Source organism: Danio rerio, chromosome 14 (genome assembly GCF_052040795.2).
Source record: "Danio rerio strain M-AB ecotype USA chromosome 14, GRCz13ab, whole genome shotgun sequence".
NCBI lineage: Eukaryota > Metazoa > Chordata > Actinopteri > Cypriniformes > Danionidae > Danio > Danio rerio.
The window spans coordinates 28,835,336-28,848,900 of NC_141034.1; the positions used below are offsets into that span (position 1 = coordinate 28,835,336).

The 13,565-nt window shown below is 37.6% G+C and overlaps 1 protein-coding gene across 1 annotated transcript in view; it reads right to left on the minus strand.

Annotated features, from left to right (window-relative positions):
- The window catches only part of slit3 (slit homolog 3 (Drosophila)), a 272,477-nt gene that overhangs the window by 240,102 nt on the left and 18,810 nt on the right, over positions 1–13,565 (minus strand). Inside the window, exons 3-4 of the mRNA NM_131736.3 lie at positions 11,814–11,885; positions 9,982–10,053 (exon numbers count right to left, since the gene is read on the minus strand). Of these exons, the coding sequence (NP_571811.3) occupies positions 9,982–10,053; positions 11,814–11,885 (144 nt within the window). The remainder of the gene's footprint in view (positions 1–9,981; positions 10,054–11,813; positions 11,886–13,565) is intronic.

Consider the following 13,565-nt stretch of genomic DNA (forward strand, 5'->3'; position numbering starts at 1 on the left):
GTTTTATATATAGTGTGAAAAACATTTTCATAAGGAACCATTTTTTTCCACAATAAAGGAACTATTGTGGAATGAAAAGTCTCCATGGAAGTAAAAGATTCTTCCTGAACATCAATATAAATAAAACATCTTTATTTTTAAAAATGTAAAGAAACTTCTATATTGAAGACTATAGTAAAATTTATATTACAGAGCAGATTTACATTTACGTTTGATTTTAAGCCAAATCTAGTAAAAGTATAAGTTATTGTTTATTGAATAAAAGGACCATTTGATGCTGAAAACATGAATTACCATGTTTTTTTCAAAAACATCATCTCTTTTTGTTTTTTCTTCTCAAATTAATGCAGCATTAAAGAGCCTTAAAAGTGACGTACAGTATACAAACATAAATTTATATTGTGGAACTTACATCATATCAAACTTTTAAATATTTTTAAAAATATTTTTTCAATTATTTGACAATTTTCATGACTAAATATTCCTAAACAGTTTTGTTTTTTCTTTCTTTCTTTCTTTCTTTGTTTCTTTCTTTCTTTCATTTCTAAAGAAAGTTTTTAACAAGTTAAGTGCCAATGTCTGGTTTGTATGAGTTCAAACTGGCGCACACACACATACACACACACACACTCACACACACCCTGGACTCTGGATAAGTGGTGCAGCATTAGCGATCTTTACCAAACAGATTAAATCTACACAGTGAAAGTGTGCTGGTTTGTGTCCGGGTGATGTTAATGGTAGCGTAGTGATGATAGCACGGCAGCTCTTTAATTTTTCAAACTCAAGAAGAGGGTAAAGTTCATTCGGAGGCTGCGCTGCTAAAGAAAGAAACTCCGAATGCATGGTCACTGCAGTGCATTCGTTCTTGCTCTTTCAAACATGTGCAAGCAGTTCTGCCCATTTAAATCCAATTACGATCTCAACCGGTCGTCATGGGAACCACCTGTGATAAACACCCCAGCACATAATGGCCCCAAACTATTTCCCAAATTATAGGCGCCCTCAATCAACACAGCGAATTAGGCCTTTTTCCCTCTCTCTGCTTCTGTAGAGTGGGATACTCTGTCTGAGCACTCTTTCTCCTACAACAAATCTTGGCTGAGTTCATCATTGTAAAGACTTGAATGAAGTACAAATGCACGCATTTCACAGTTTGCATGTTAGCAATTACAGGCCTTGTTAACTAAAATGCAGATTGAGTACTTTGAATGTCTTTCTTTGTCATTTCTCTATTTGAAAAAAAAAACAGTCATTTAAATTCAACTAAAAACGGCATTAGAAACTCAATACAATTTCAAATATTTTCATGCGAAAAGAAGTTGGATCAAAAAGTAGCATTTAAACTATATCAAAATCAAAAATAAGATGGATTTGTCCATCATAGTTAAAGTAGTATAAGACCCTTGATGAGTGGCGGTTCTAGGCCAGAGTACCTGGGGGTGGAAAGGGGTGGGTTGCGGTCAGGGTCCACTTGTACTTTTAGAGGGCACTCTTTAACATACATCAAACTACTTAAACAATTATTCAAAGTTTTTTTTTTTTTTCATGCATCACTTTACAGTCTTTATAAACAGCTAATTAAATAACTCAAAACAATTTTCCATTTCAATTTATTTGAAAAGTAACTTTGTATTGTAGTAGGAAACATTTTTTACATTCAAACACATAAAGGCACCTGTAAACTTTTACAGATATGATTGAAGTCAATTTTTTGCCCTCCTGTTAATTTAAAATAATGTTTCCCGAGTGATCTTAAACAAACCAAGGACATTTTCACAGTATTTCCTATAAAACAAAAAAAAATTTTTCTGGAGTCATAATAAGTCTTATTTCTTATAGTTTGTCTCGAATAAAAGCAATTTTTAATGTTTTAAAAAACAATTTTAAGGTTAGTAGCCTTTTATTAGTCTCCTTAAAAAAAAATTTACAGTATATGTTTTGTTTATCTACACAAGAAAACCAGTTATACAATTACTACTAACTAACTATTACTAACTACTAACTATTCCAACTTTCCAAGTTAGCATAACCTAGTTAAGTCTTTAAATTACCCTTTAATCTGAATACAACCAATTAGCAAAATAACTAGTAAAATATTATGCACTAACTGTCACCATGGGAAAGACAAAACTGTATTTAGAAATTAGTTAAACTATTATGTTTAAAAATGTGCTGCAACAAAAAAAATTAATAATCGGCTATGCCTAGCCGAGGACTTCCTATATTAAAAGTTTTAAAATCCCTATTCAAAATAGAAATATAATATAATCAACAGTAGACAGTTTGGTGGTTTTTCACAACATGACCATGACTGAAGTTGAATCTTTTTATTACCTGTGTCAATTTGAGGCTTAACTTCTGACGAATGTGGGACACAGATGCACGCAGCACTATCACTTACCAAAGTCAAGGGAAAGCAGAGAGAGCGAGAGCGCACGAAACCAAGAGCAAGCGAGAGAGGCCTCAGTCATATCTCCTTTTGCCACCGATGGCTGCTCTCTCTGTAGCGTTTTAGTTCTGACACAAAAAATTAAATAATAATAATAAAAAAAAAATTAAAATAATAATTTAGGGGGGGGGGCAGAAGGGGGGGGGCAAGCTCATTTACATGGGGGCAGAAAAATTAACATGTGTTAAAAAAAGGTAAGGATGATATACTAAATAAGTTAAAAAGGTGATTTCATTCATGATTTTAGCATTCTTAAACCAGTCTAGGCTGGCTGGCTGGTTTTAGCTAGTCAACCAACCTGGTTTTAGAGGGGTTTTGGCCATTTCCAACCTGGTCTTAGCTTGTCAGGCTGGGAAATGACCAGCTCAAACCAGCTTGACCAGCCTGGTTTAAGCTGGACATAGGCCCAGCTGGTTTAGCGGGTCAGTTCCCAGCCTGACCAGCTAAGAACAGGTTGGAAATAGCTAAAACCAGCCTGGAAATGGCCAAAACCCCTCTACAGCCAGACTGATTGACTAGCTCAAACCAGCCAACCAACCTAGAGTAGTTAAAGCTGTTTTTTCAGCAGGGCTGTGAGCACTTCAGACATTAGAGAGCATTTGAATCAATCATTAAATCATCATTACACAAATTTCCCAGCAGGTTTCCTCTTACGTTCATCAACAGCTTTGTAAGACATTTGTATCAAAATCATTTATGCATTGTAACATGAAGTCAATACCCAAATAATGCTAATAATTAACCCTGCCTCTAGCTATGCTGATCAATATAGTCATGAGGATTCAGTCAGAGCAAATCAGTTAATCTAGAGTAGAAAAACACGAAGAAGTCAGAAAATCTTTAAACACAAAACCACTCTCTAAAACCATCTCCGGCGGCATGTAGATTTATCTTATCATAGCTAACATTGAAAACATCTGGTCCTGCTATTACGAAAGGCCACAGATTGTTGAGTTAATTTTTAACAATCAGGCTTCTCTAAAACAAAATAAATCAATAGTTTACACTACATAACTCCGTGACCCACGATTCTCTCTGGTGGGTCTGAGTGACAGAGAACTGCTAGCATAAGACGCTAGCAGAATCACATCAGACGAACAGTCACAGTAGTGCAGCTTTAGGAACACTGGGTGGCTCTGTAGGCCCCACACCACGAAGGAGATTTATTCACGCTACAGACCCACCCCATCTCCACCATAAATACAGCAAACTGTGTTCCCGCAGGCCAACATTTCTATGAGTCAACCTGTCAGGCAGTCCGCCACATCCACCTGATCTCAAATGTCCGAAGGAGGCACAAACAGTGTCCAGGGAAAGGATATGACTCCACAACATGCTGTGAAAATGGGAAATGTATAACAAGACTATAAGTCAACAGCCTTCTGTGAAAACGCAATGACTTTTTTACCTCTCGAATTCAGCAGTCTGAGTGTAAATCACTCCGGTTCCACAACTGCAAACAAGCTGCCACTGGATTTTGCACGGTCCTCACAGATTGTACTTTTTATAAACCACAGAGGAAACTAAACAAACTCCTTTCGCATAATCTTGTGCCAACTATGTGAATAGAAGGCCTTAAGTGAATCTAAATTTACTAACTAAACGATCCCCCTATCGTGCATATTTTCCTTTATTTGGATGCTAAATTGCTTACACATGTAATGGGATATTTTGGTGCACACAACATACATATAAACCTCTTGTCCAATAAAATATATAGCCAGCATTTTCAATTTAGCCTAAAGCGGCAAACTACACATTGTGGTGTGGGAGAGAATCTGGCAGCTGACCGAACATCTGTATCAGAAGATACTCATGCTCGCATCTTTAAAAAGTTTACTTACTGGTAGCAATTTATAGACAGATAATAAAGTGTGTGCTTCAGTATGTATCAGTAACAAGGTACCTTTCTGATCTAAATGCAGTTCATATTTCTGATTTCAGTCTAAGCTGGTTTGCAAGTCTTTCAGTAAAAAGCTAGCAATACGTATCAGGTTTTTTTTCAGTAAAAAAAGGTTTATTGGCAGGTTTTAGAGGTGATTTAAAAACTTTGTAACTGGTTAGACTGGACGACCTGCTAGAATTACATTGTAAAATTTACAGTAAAAAACTGCTGTGGTTGACAATTTTACCATTAAAATGCTTTAGAAACTGTAAAAGACAATTTTACATTATACGGCAAACTCATTCAATTAGTGTTCAGAAACCAATGTCTGGAAGTACTAATATCTAGATTCTACACATTGTACCTTTGTTACACAAAAAACACAACTAAAAGCATGTGGTGATGTGAAAGTCATAAAAAATATAGTAGAAAAATAAAGGTGAAATCGATTCACATATGTGACTATTCAAGCCTAAACGAATCGCAATCTTTTGAACAGAGGGGGCGCTGTGTTTACAGGCACAAACTTGCTTTACCTGCACATCAGTGACGAACAAGAGGTGGGACGGCAGAGTAAAATGACAGCGGTGAAGTGAACCAGAGAGAACACAAACTGTGAGCAAATACTGCAAAAAGACGTTTACTTACACTAACATAACAAATTTGATGCACATTAACCATCAGCACAGTGAAAAACTACTGTCACAGATGTCTGTACACAAAAAAAGCTATATGGAAGTCAAATCACGCAAAACAGATGATTTGCAGCTCCCCTTCATAGCAAAAGTTTTTCAGACTGAAAGAGAAAGTTGTTCAGTTACAGAAGCGGGTACTAAATTATTTTTACCTTTTCCTTTTCAAATTAGTTTAAGCACTCTTTAATAATTTGTTTATTATTATTGAATATTTGAAGTGCACTCTTCCTAAGTTTTTCACACTGATACTTATACTAATTAATTTGTAATATTAATTACTCACCATCACAATTATGTTCAACTCCTGTCTCTTTCCTACTATATAATTAGTAATTTTATAATCAGTTTATGCCAGTGGCCAGTCCCCTGAAGCAGATGGCCTATTGACTATCTCTGTACACCCTGCTCTCTGGTTTAGGAAAGGCTTTTCTCTTCGCACCAGCCATCTCAGTCCAAAGAGAAAGAGTTTTTTCATCAGCAAGGTCATTGTTAATGTGCAAAGATCTCAGCTTATGCTAGAAAACATAGATATTTTGATAATTCTTTCTAAAAATGTTAAATCCCAGCACAGCCACCGTTTTAGTTTGTTTATATTAATAAGTCTTCGTTAGTTGTGTTCTTTAGTTTATATTGTACTCGTTTTTTTTTTTTTTATTAGTTTTTAAAATAGCAATTTATTTATGGCAGAAAATGTATTATTTTGCATAAAATGTGCAGCATTTAAAAAAAATTAAAGAGCTCTAACTAAACCCCATAATGGGAACACACATGAAACAAAAATAATGCAATAAATATTATTTCCTAACATCATATTTAACCTAAAACTCTAATGTACATCACAGATGAGGAAATAAGCAAACTAAAATAAGCAAACTAAAAAAGGTGTTATGCAGGCAATTCTGGGAAAATCAATTTACAGTTATTCATTGTATAAATAATTGAACTATAGCTTTTTTACAATTGACAATCCCAGCCATTTTTGACATTTTTTTCTCTTAAACTTATACAAACATTCAAACTCTTCCCTTAAACTGTTGATTTCACACTTTCCACTTGACACTTTTCTTATTCTCTGTCTCAGCAGCAGTTTTACAAAACAAAGCCATGCAACTTCATTCCTTCGCTAAAACAGTGTAAACAGGTTTATTTATTCATTCCTCCTGTCAGCAGAAACAGAAAGTGCTGCGTGGGCAGTGACTCGGGCAGATGTCGGCTTTGGTTTTTTCCTGACCCACATGTACTTGGTTTCCTTGAGTCTGACAAGGTTAAGAAGCTACCGGCAAATGCCACTGCCTGTGTCTAGGAACGACGCAGCAGGTCATTAACATTTCTCTGGTAGAAACTAACTGGAGAATTTTAGCTTCCTATGACTGATCTAGGCTAGGGATGGGGTGGGGGGGTTAGCTCACCCATAACCCACCACCAGGTCCAAGCTGTGAATTTTAAAGTTCCCTGGTGTACATCAATCAGCTCGCAACCCTGGGAAGCCAGCACAATTCATGAAAAAAAAAATAGTTAAGCTTTTCGTTGAGCTTTCTGTATATAGTTGGCTTTCTGTCAGGACTCCAAAGTCTTTGTAGCTTGTATTTATCTAAATATGTCTTTGGAGTAAATCACAAAGCTGTCTAGCTTTTTGAAACCGGCTGAGCGCAGCCCTATTTTGGAAGACGCTTGGCTGGATTCAGAGAGGGTTCATTTCTCTGAAAACAATCAGTGGGCCACTTCTGAAAGCCCTGAGCCAGAGCGCTATGGTTTATGTGCTTGGGGCATGTTGAATTATTAGCCAGCTATTGTGGGTAGACAAACTCTGTGTCGCTTTGCGAAGCAATATAATGACTAGACTTACAGTATTATCCCTTATTACTTAATAATCACCATTTATACAGCAGCAGAGCAACAACTGCTTGTTTCCATTATAGCTTTTCAGAACACAAATATTCCAAGAAATGGTTCAGCCAATAATGAAAATTTTGTCATTATTTACACACACCCTCATGTCAGTGCCGGCAAATCATTATAATGAAAGTAAATGAGTGCTGGGACTTTCAAGATCTAAAAAGGACGAGAAAAATAAGTGCTAATATGAATCATGCACTACATTCCAAGTGTTGTAAAGACAATGATTATGTGAGAGGTACAAACTGAAAAACCCACCCTTTTCTTGAGAGTTCTTGTAGGAGATGATGTGTGAACAATTCTTCTATTCCGATTTTCAAAGAAACAAATTCCCAATTATAAAGCCATAATCTAGTCAGTCTAAATTAGAATTAATAGAATTGAGAATTGTCAACAAATGAGTTAGTTTTGGGTCTCGCCCACTTTTAGCAGACTTCAGTTTCCACTGATTAATCTAACACAGTTGATGTCAGCAGTTTGAAAACAGAGCAACAATCACAGGAACCGGTTTATGGTACTTTCATCTTGTTTCAGGAAGTTTTTATGGATTCAAAGCTTCAGCCTGCAATCTTTGTAATTGTACACAAAAGCCCAAACAAGCACATTCTTTTAAAGGCTCTATTTGTGATCTAAATGAGAAAGCAAGCCATTCAATAATGATTACAAAGCAAATCTGCAATAAGAGTTAATAAGTCATCAACCAATCAGTTAACTGTGCTATAAGAAGTCATTACCTGGCTTTAAATGTGCAGTGCACTCTGCAGAACACAGCAATTGTTTTGAAGCATGTCATGTAGAGCTCATTAAGAGAACCGATGAGCTAAATGGTTTCAGAGAGACTGCAGACTTCTGGAGACATGTTTAAAATCCAAGCTGGAGCTGAGAGATGGTTTGTGTTTGCAAGGCTAAGAGGGCCAGACCCCCCGCCCATCTGTTGCACTGAATTTCACCGCTTCGGGCCAACAGGAGCGGGGCAGAGCACAAGAGAAAACTTGATGTGTGGGAGAGTGATTTGTTTCATATAAATAAAAGAAAACAAATGCTCTAAAGGAAAATAAACTTGTCAGGGAAAGTAAGAGAGAAACAAAAGATTTCCTTTGTGACGCAAACAAATATGTGCTCTCAGAGAGAGAGAGAGAGAGAGAGAGAGAGAGAGAGAGAGAGAGAGAGAGAGAGAGAGAGAGAGAGAGAGAGAGAGAGAGAGAGAGTCCAACCTTGGCACCCAAAACAAGCAAACTCAAGATTTGGTCAATCTGTGCGGCTATCAAAGGCCATCGCTGCTGCTCAGTGGTCATTTAATGTTGCCTTACTGCTCGCTTCTACCGGGATAATTGCACCCGGAAGATTAAAGTGGGAACGTTTAAAATTGGCTGAGGGGAAGGGGACATAAGACAAGATGATGCATTCGGCTTCCCTATTCCTCCTAATGCACCAATCACGTGCAACCTGAGCTTGGGGTAATGGCAGGGAGTGGCTGAGTCTCATGGGTATCACTGACCGAAATATCCTACATTACTAGTGCAGGGGCCAGTCCCCGAACAGGAACTGAAGTTAATATAGGAGTCCATTTAGCTGCACCATTAATAAATGGGAGCAGGCATGTTCAAGACTGCCATCTAATTCGTCATTCACTTTTCATTATTCAGTTTCAATGGCTAGACAGAAACATCTAACTTTCTAAGAACAGGGCAAGGGTGGAAATACTTCTAGAAACCTGACCAACCCTGTGGATAAAATGTGTAAGTGTGCTCACATTGAGTATGCGGTGCATTTCTGAGCCCACACAGTGAAATCTGTAACTGTAACCGCAGTCTTTTCAGGCTGCAGAGAGTGCTGACCACAAATGGCCTCGGGCAGTCGTTACCGCACACGTCTCTGCAGGGCTTTTCCCCCACGACCCACAGTCCTGTCTTTCTCAGTCTCCGACGGCTAGCATCCTCTCTCTTTCCCATTATTCATCCGCAACACCCTCTGCTCCCATTTCATTCTGCTCCTTCCTCGGTCAGCAACATGCTCTTTACCTTTCCCTGACCTCTGTCAGTGTTTCCAGTCCTGCTGGCCATGGTTAGACCCAGCCTCACTTTTCCTAACCCTTCCTGTGTGCGACACGGTCGGCTTGCTTTCCTTAGCCAGGCTTGAGGTTTTTAATGGGAAGGTTACGGGTGAGGCCGTTCATATCACACTAACATCAACCAGCGTAACGAACCCTGACAAGGCAAGGTTACAAGCTCCACCATAATCTGCTCCTGCCCTTGACAACCTTCATCCAGTTTACATTTACAAATACTAAAATGAGAGGGAAGTAGGAAACAAATATACTAAACTCCAAATTAGCTTTTGGAAAAATAAGATTTCTTAAGTAAACATTTTAATGAAATAATGTGACCAACCTCATACCTTCATACTGTCTGTCAGCAAAACAGTTGAAATAGATTGTGAATGACAAGTAAAGAAACTACTGTAAATGTTAAAAGTGTCAAATCTGATCAGGGCCAACCAATTTAATATTCACTGGCTCATGGAAACATTTCAGAATCTGCTTGGAGAGCTTAATGGTACTCTAGAGTAACTTCTGTCTCACAAATGGCTTCAAATAAACACTTGTAAAGCTCAACCTTTGCTCCAGCACGGGCCTGACCTCATCACGATATTTCATTGACAATTGTATATTCATAAATGAAGTATTACCTTACTGCTAAGCCAAAAATGTCTCTGATTCAAAGCAGAGCAGGAAAATATTCAGAATAAGAATTCATTTATTCATGGAAAATATTCCCTCCAGCACACCTTTTCCTCCCTATCAAGAGCACAGGGAGAGTTTGCGTCGAATTAAGCTTGGCTAGGACCCCTGGTCCATCTAAAAGAATCACATCTGGATGGGCTGAAAGAATAACACAGAATATCCCTGTGCTGACAGTGTCCTTTAAACAGTGTTTGGGAAAGTCAAATATTTAAGCAAGATCCTTTCCAGTACAATGATCAAAATTAAAACAGTGGGACATTTGACCGCAAGCTTTTCCAGGCAGGGATATCAAAGAGAAGCCATGACTTACAGGCGGCTCAGCTTGGTTGTGGATTGGAACAGCAGCTCCGGCAGGACCTGAAGCCGGTTCCGGTTCAGGCGGCTGTAAGGAAGAGAGGACAAGGGAGGGCAAGAGTTAGTGTGGCCAAAACATCTACAGTCAGTAGGAAACGTGGGAGACACCGTGAGAATGACCTTATGCATAGCACACATCAGTGGGTATTTGTTTGTGTAGTTAGATTATCTGAGGCACAAAGTGAAAGTGAACACCAGGGAAACAAGGATGGAAAGGTTGTTTGACTTATACACTGACACGCAAGCATCTGAATACCTAGATGGATGAGACAACAGGACAAACAAAAACGATAGACAGACAGGCCAATCTGTCTTTCTGATTAAAGGAGCATGACAGGTCAGCGTCGCTATCAGGATCAGCAGCATCACGACTGGCCAATAGCAACATCCTGGGGTCAGGAGTCACAGCTGTGCTGGGGCTGATGGGAAATAAATGTACTTCCTCTGAAGATGGCCTAGGTTATCTCTAGCAGAGCTCTTTAAAGGCTATTATCACTCGCATGAGCCTGGCCAGACGGACTGTGGGATTTGGTGGGATGACCCTTATCACGGGAGCAGGGTTTTTGATGATACGATGCAGGGTCATGGTGCACACTAAAGGTATGTAGAAGAGGAACGTCAGTATCTTTTTTGAGGATCTACATCCTTGCTGTAGATTTCAAGCAGATCAATCCTACAAGAGAACTGTCTGATGTCTTGCTTTGACAACATACCACAACCACAATTCTGACTGACTTGTATGGCTTTTTGTAATTGTGCTACACACAAATCTGGTCAGAATAACGTAAAACTACAACTCACTGTATTCACAAATACATTAAACAATTATTTTGTCATTGACCTCAGTTCAAATGCTTTGATGTTAGAGTATGAAGAATTAAGGGGAGGAGTTACCACTCTTGTGAACCATGGTTTATAAACAAGGCAATCTAACTTTGAATAACTACTGTGTAAAGCCACTATGAGAAACTATTCTCTATCATTAATTCTAGAGCACGTGTTCTCATAGTACGGCCAAGCTATTTATATGTCTGCTGGGTTACAACAACAATAACAACAAGAAGTCACACTCGGGTGTCAAATGGAGGGAATTCAAGTGGACCCACTGGCTGTCTCGCCATTGGGTCACTGAGTCAAACGCTGTGAAATTCCAAGTACGAGTGACACAATGAGGAATGTAGATCTCCAGACCCTGATAAACCAGACCCGCAAAACTTACTAGAGACATTTTTTCAGAGGTAGTAATCAGACTTCATGATTGCTGCTGATTTTGATGTACGTTCATCTCTAACATGTGGCGGCAGTTGCTAACAGACTCGGTTAAACACCGTCAGAACCGTGCAAACATTTGCAAGGAATGAAATGCACTCAGACATTCACACTTAAACAAACTCAAGGATGCTAACACAGGCAAACCACAGTCCAAACATTCTTTGACCTTGTCCAACTGCAGTAATAGCTAGCATGTTTGGTCTGACCCAATGGACAATTTCACTGGGAAGTGTTAAGATTCTCACCAGAAAGAAGGATATGGCTGTGCTCCAGATGTCAGGAGGGCAAACAAGCACATAAACCTACTAGACTTTAAAAAAAATTAAGTTATGGAGGTCACCTTCAACTTCTTAAAAGTTCTTCTCAGTTTTGTGAAGATGTTTCAGATTAATACCGACAAGGTCAATGTGTTGCTCATAAACAGCTACGAATTGTCAAAAACACACATACTGCAACATGTGGATTATGTATTATGACAGCATGTGAGTGCAATCATTTCTTCTATTTTATACTTACATTCTCTCAAGTTGTTTGAGACCCTCAAATGCTCCTCTTTCAATCACACTTATTTGATTGTTCTCTAGATGTCTGTGGGAGTAAAAAAAAAAGAAGACTTCATTATTCAATCAGTTATGGAGATTCAACTTCAGCGGACAGTGATCACCCTCTATGAGTGATTGAAATGACAGTTAAAAGAAACCTAGAGGGCCTCATGACTTTGCTTTGTCATAGCAGCAAATGATAAACAAATAGCCTGTTCTCCTGAAAAACAGAGCAGATTTCTCTGATTTGATGAAGTGTTTGGTTGCCTCAATAGACCCTCATTTGTGTCCAGCATGTATGTGACGATGTTCCGGAGGGTATATTCAGTGCTCTCCACTATGAAGACGTTGTCATATTTCAGGGTCATTAAAAATTTCCAGATGCACTGTAAAAAATCCAACTTGGAAAAAAGTTGAAATTACTTGTTTTTTTTTTGTTGTTTTTTTTTCTGGTTTGGCAAAAATCTTTAAAAATGTCTGAACAACTACATTTACAAGTTTTCTCAGTTAAAAAGATTAGTTTTGTGAGCAAAACATTGCAAGTTCACCCAAAAAAGCTTCTGCCAACTAGTTACTTTAAGTTGAGTTAATCTCAGATTTCCTTTATTGAAAGAATAAAGGTTGTATTACTTTTAACTCTAAGAACAACAACAAAAATAATAGTAACACCTATAATAACAGTAATGCCATTATTAACAACAACAACAACAACAACAACAACAAAATATTACTTCAATAATGCTAATGTGATTGGAATTATTATTCATTTGTAATTTATCTTTGTTTTTTTTTGTTTTGTTTTTTTTTTTTGGGGGGGGGGGGTAGCACAGCACTTTAATGTGAAATGACTTTAATGTGAACTTTCATCTCACATTTACTTTGCTTGCTCTACAAAAACAAACACAAACTCTTAGTACATGTGGACTGTTAACTTTTATTTAACTGTTGATTAATTTGTTAATTTGTATTTATCTTATGATGGACTGACTACTAGGACTATAAAGACACCACATTCACACAGACTCTTTGCTGCTGAGCCTTGTTTCTTTTCCTGTGAAGCATTACAAAGCATTTTTCCCTGTTTGTATTGCAATATTTTGATCACTGTCTGGTTTACCATTATTGTTGTTTTGCCTCCTTTTTTTCAATTGAACTGTTTGTCTGTTCTGATGATGTATTATTACTCAACTTCTGATATTTTTTGTTTTTTAAAGCTGAGTAAACAAGAAAAAAACGAAAGGAAATAAGGATTATGAGTTTTTTGTTCCCTCAATTTTAGGCATTCCAGTTATGCAGAAAAAATGTTCAGTTGGCATAAGTTAAAAAGTTTTGTTACAGGGAAGTTCACCTTACCAGAAAACTAATAATTTTATGTTAACCTTACTAAACATCTTTTGTATTACTAAAAATAATTTCCGATTAGTGCAGCTGATGTTTTCAAAAGTTAGGTGAACAAGAAAAAAAGAAAGGAAAAAAAGGATTATGTTTTGTTGTTATTGTTGTTGTACTGACTTAAGTTTTTTTACAGTGTGCATTACAAAGATATCACATCTCTATGGCTTTTTCTTGTTTATATCTGAGTCTCTTTGAATTAGAACAAACGAGCAGAGACATGTAAAAAAAAAAAAATCACACAGCCACTAAATTATATTCAGGACAGGATAATACAAGCAATTCTCCAGAAAAATGGGAAAGGCATTCTAAAGTGCCCTCTAAAGTGGACATC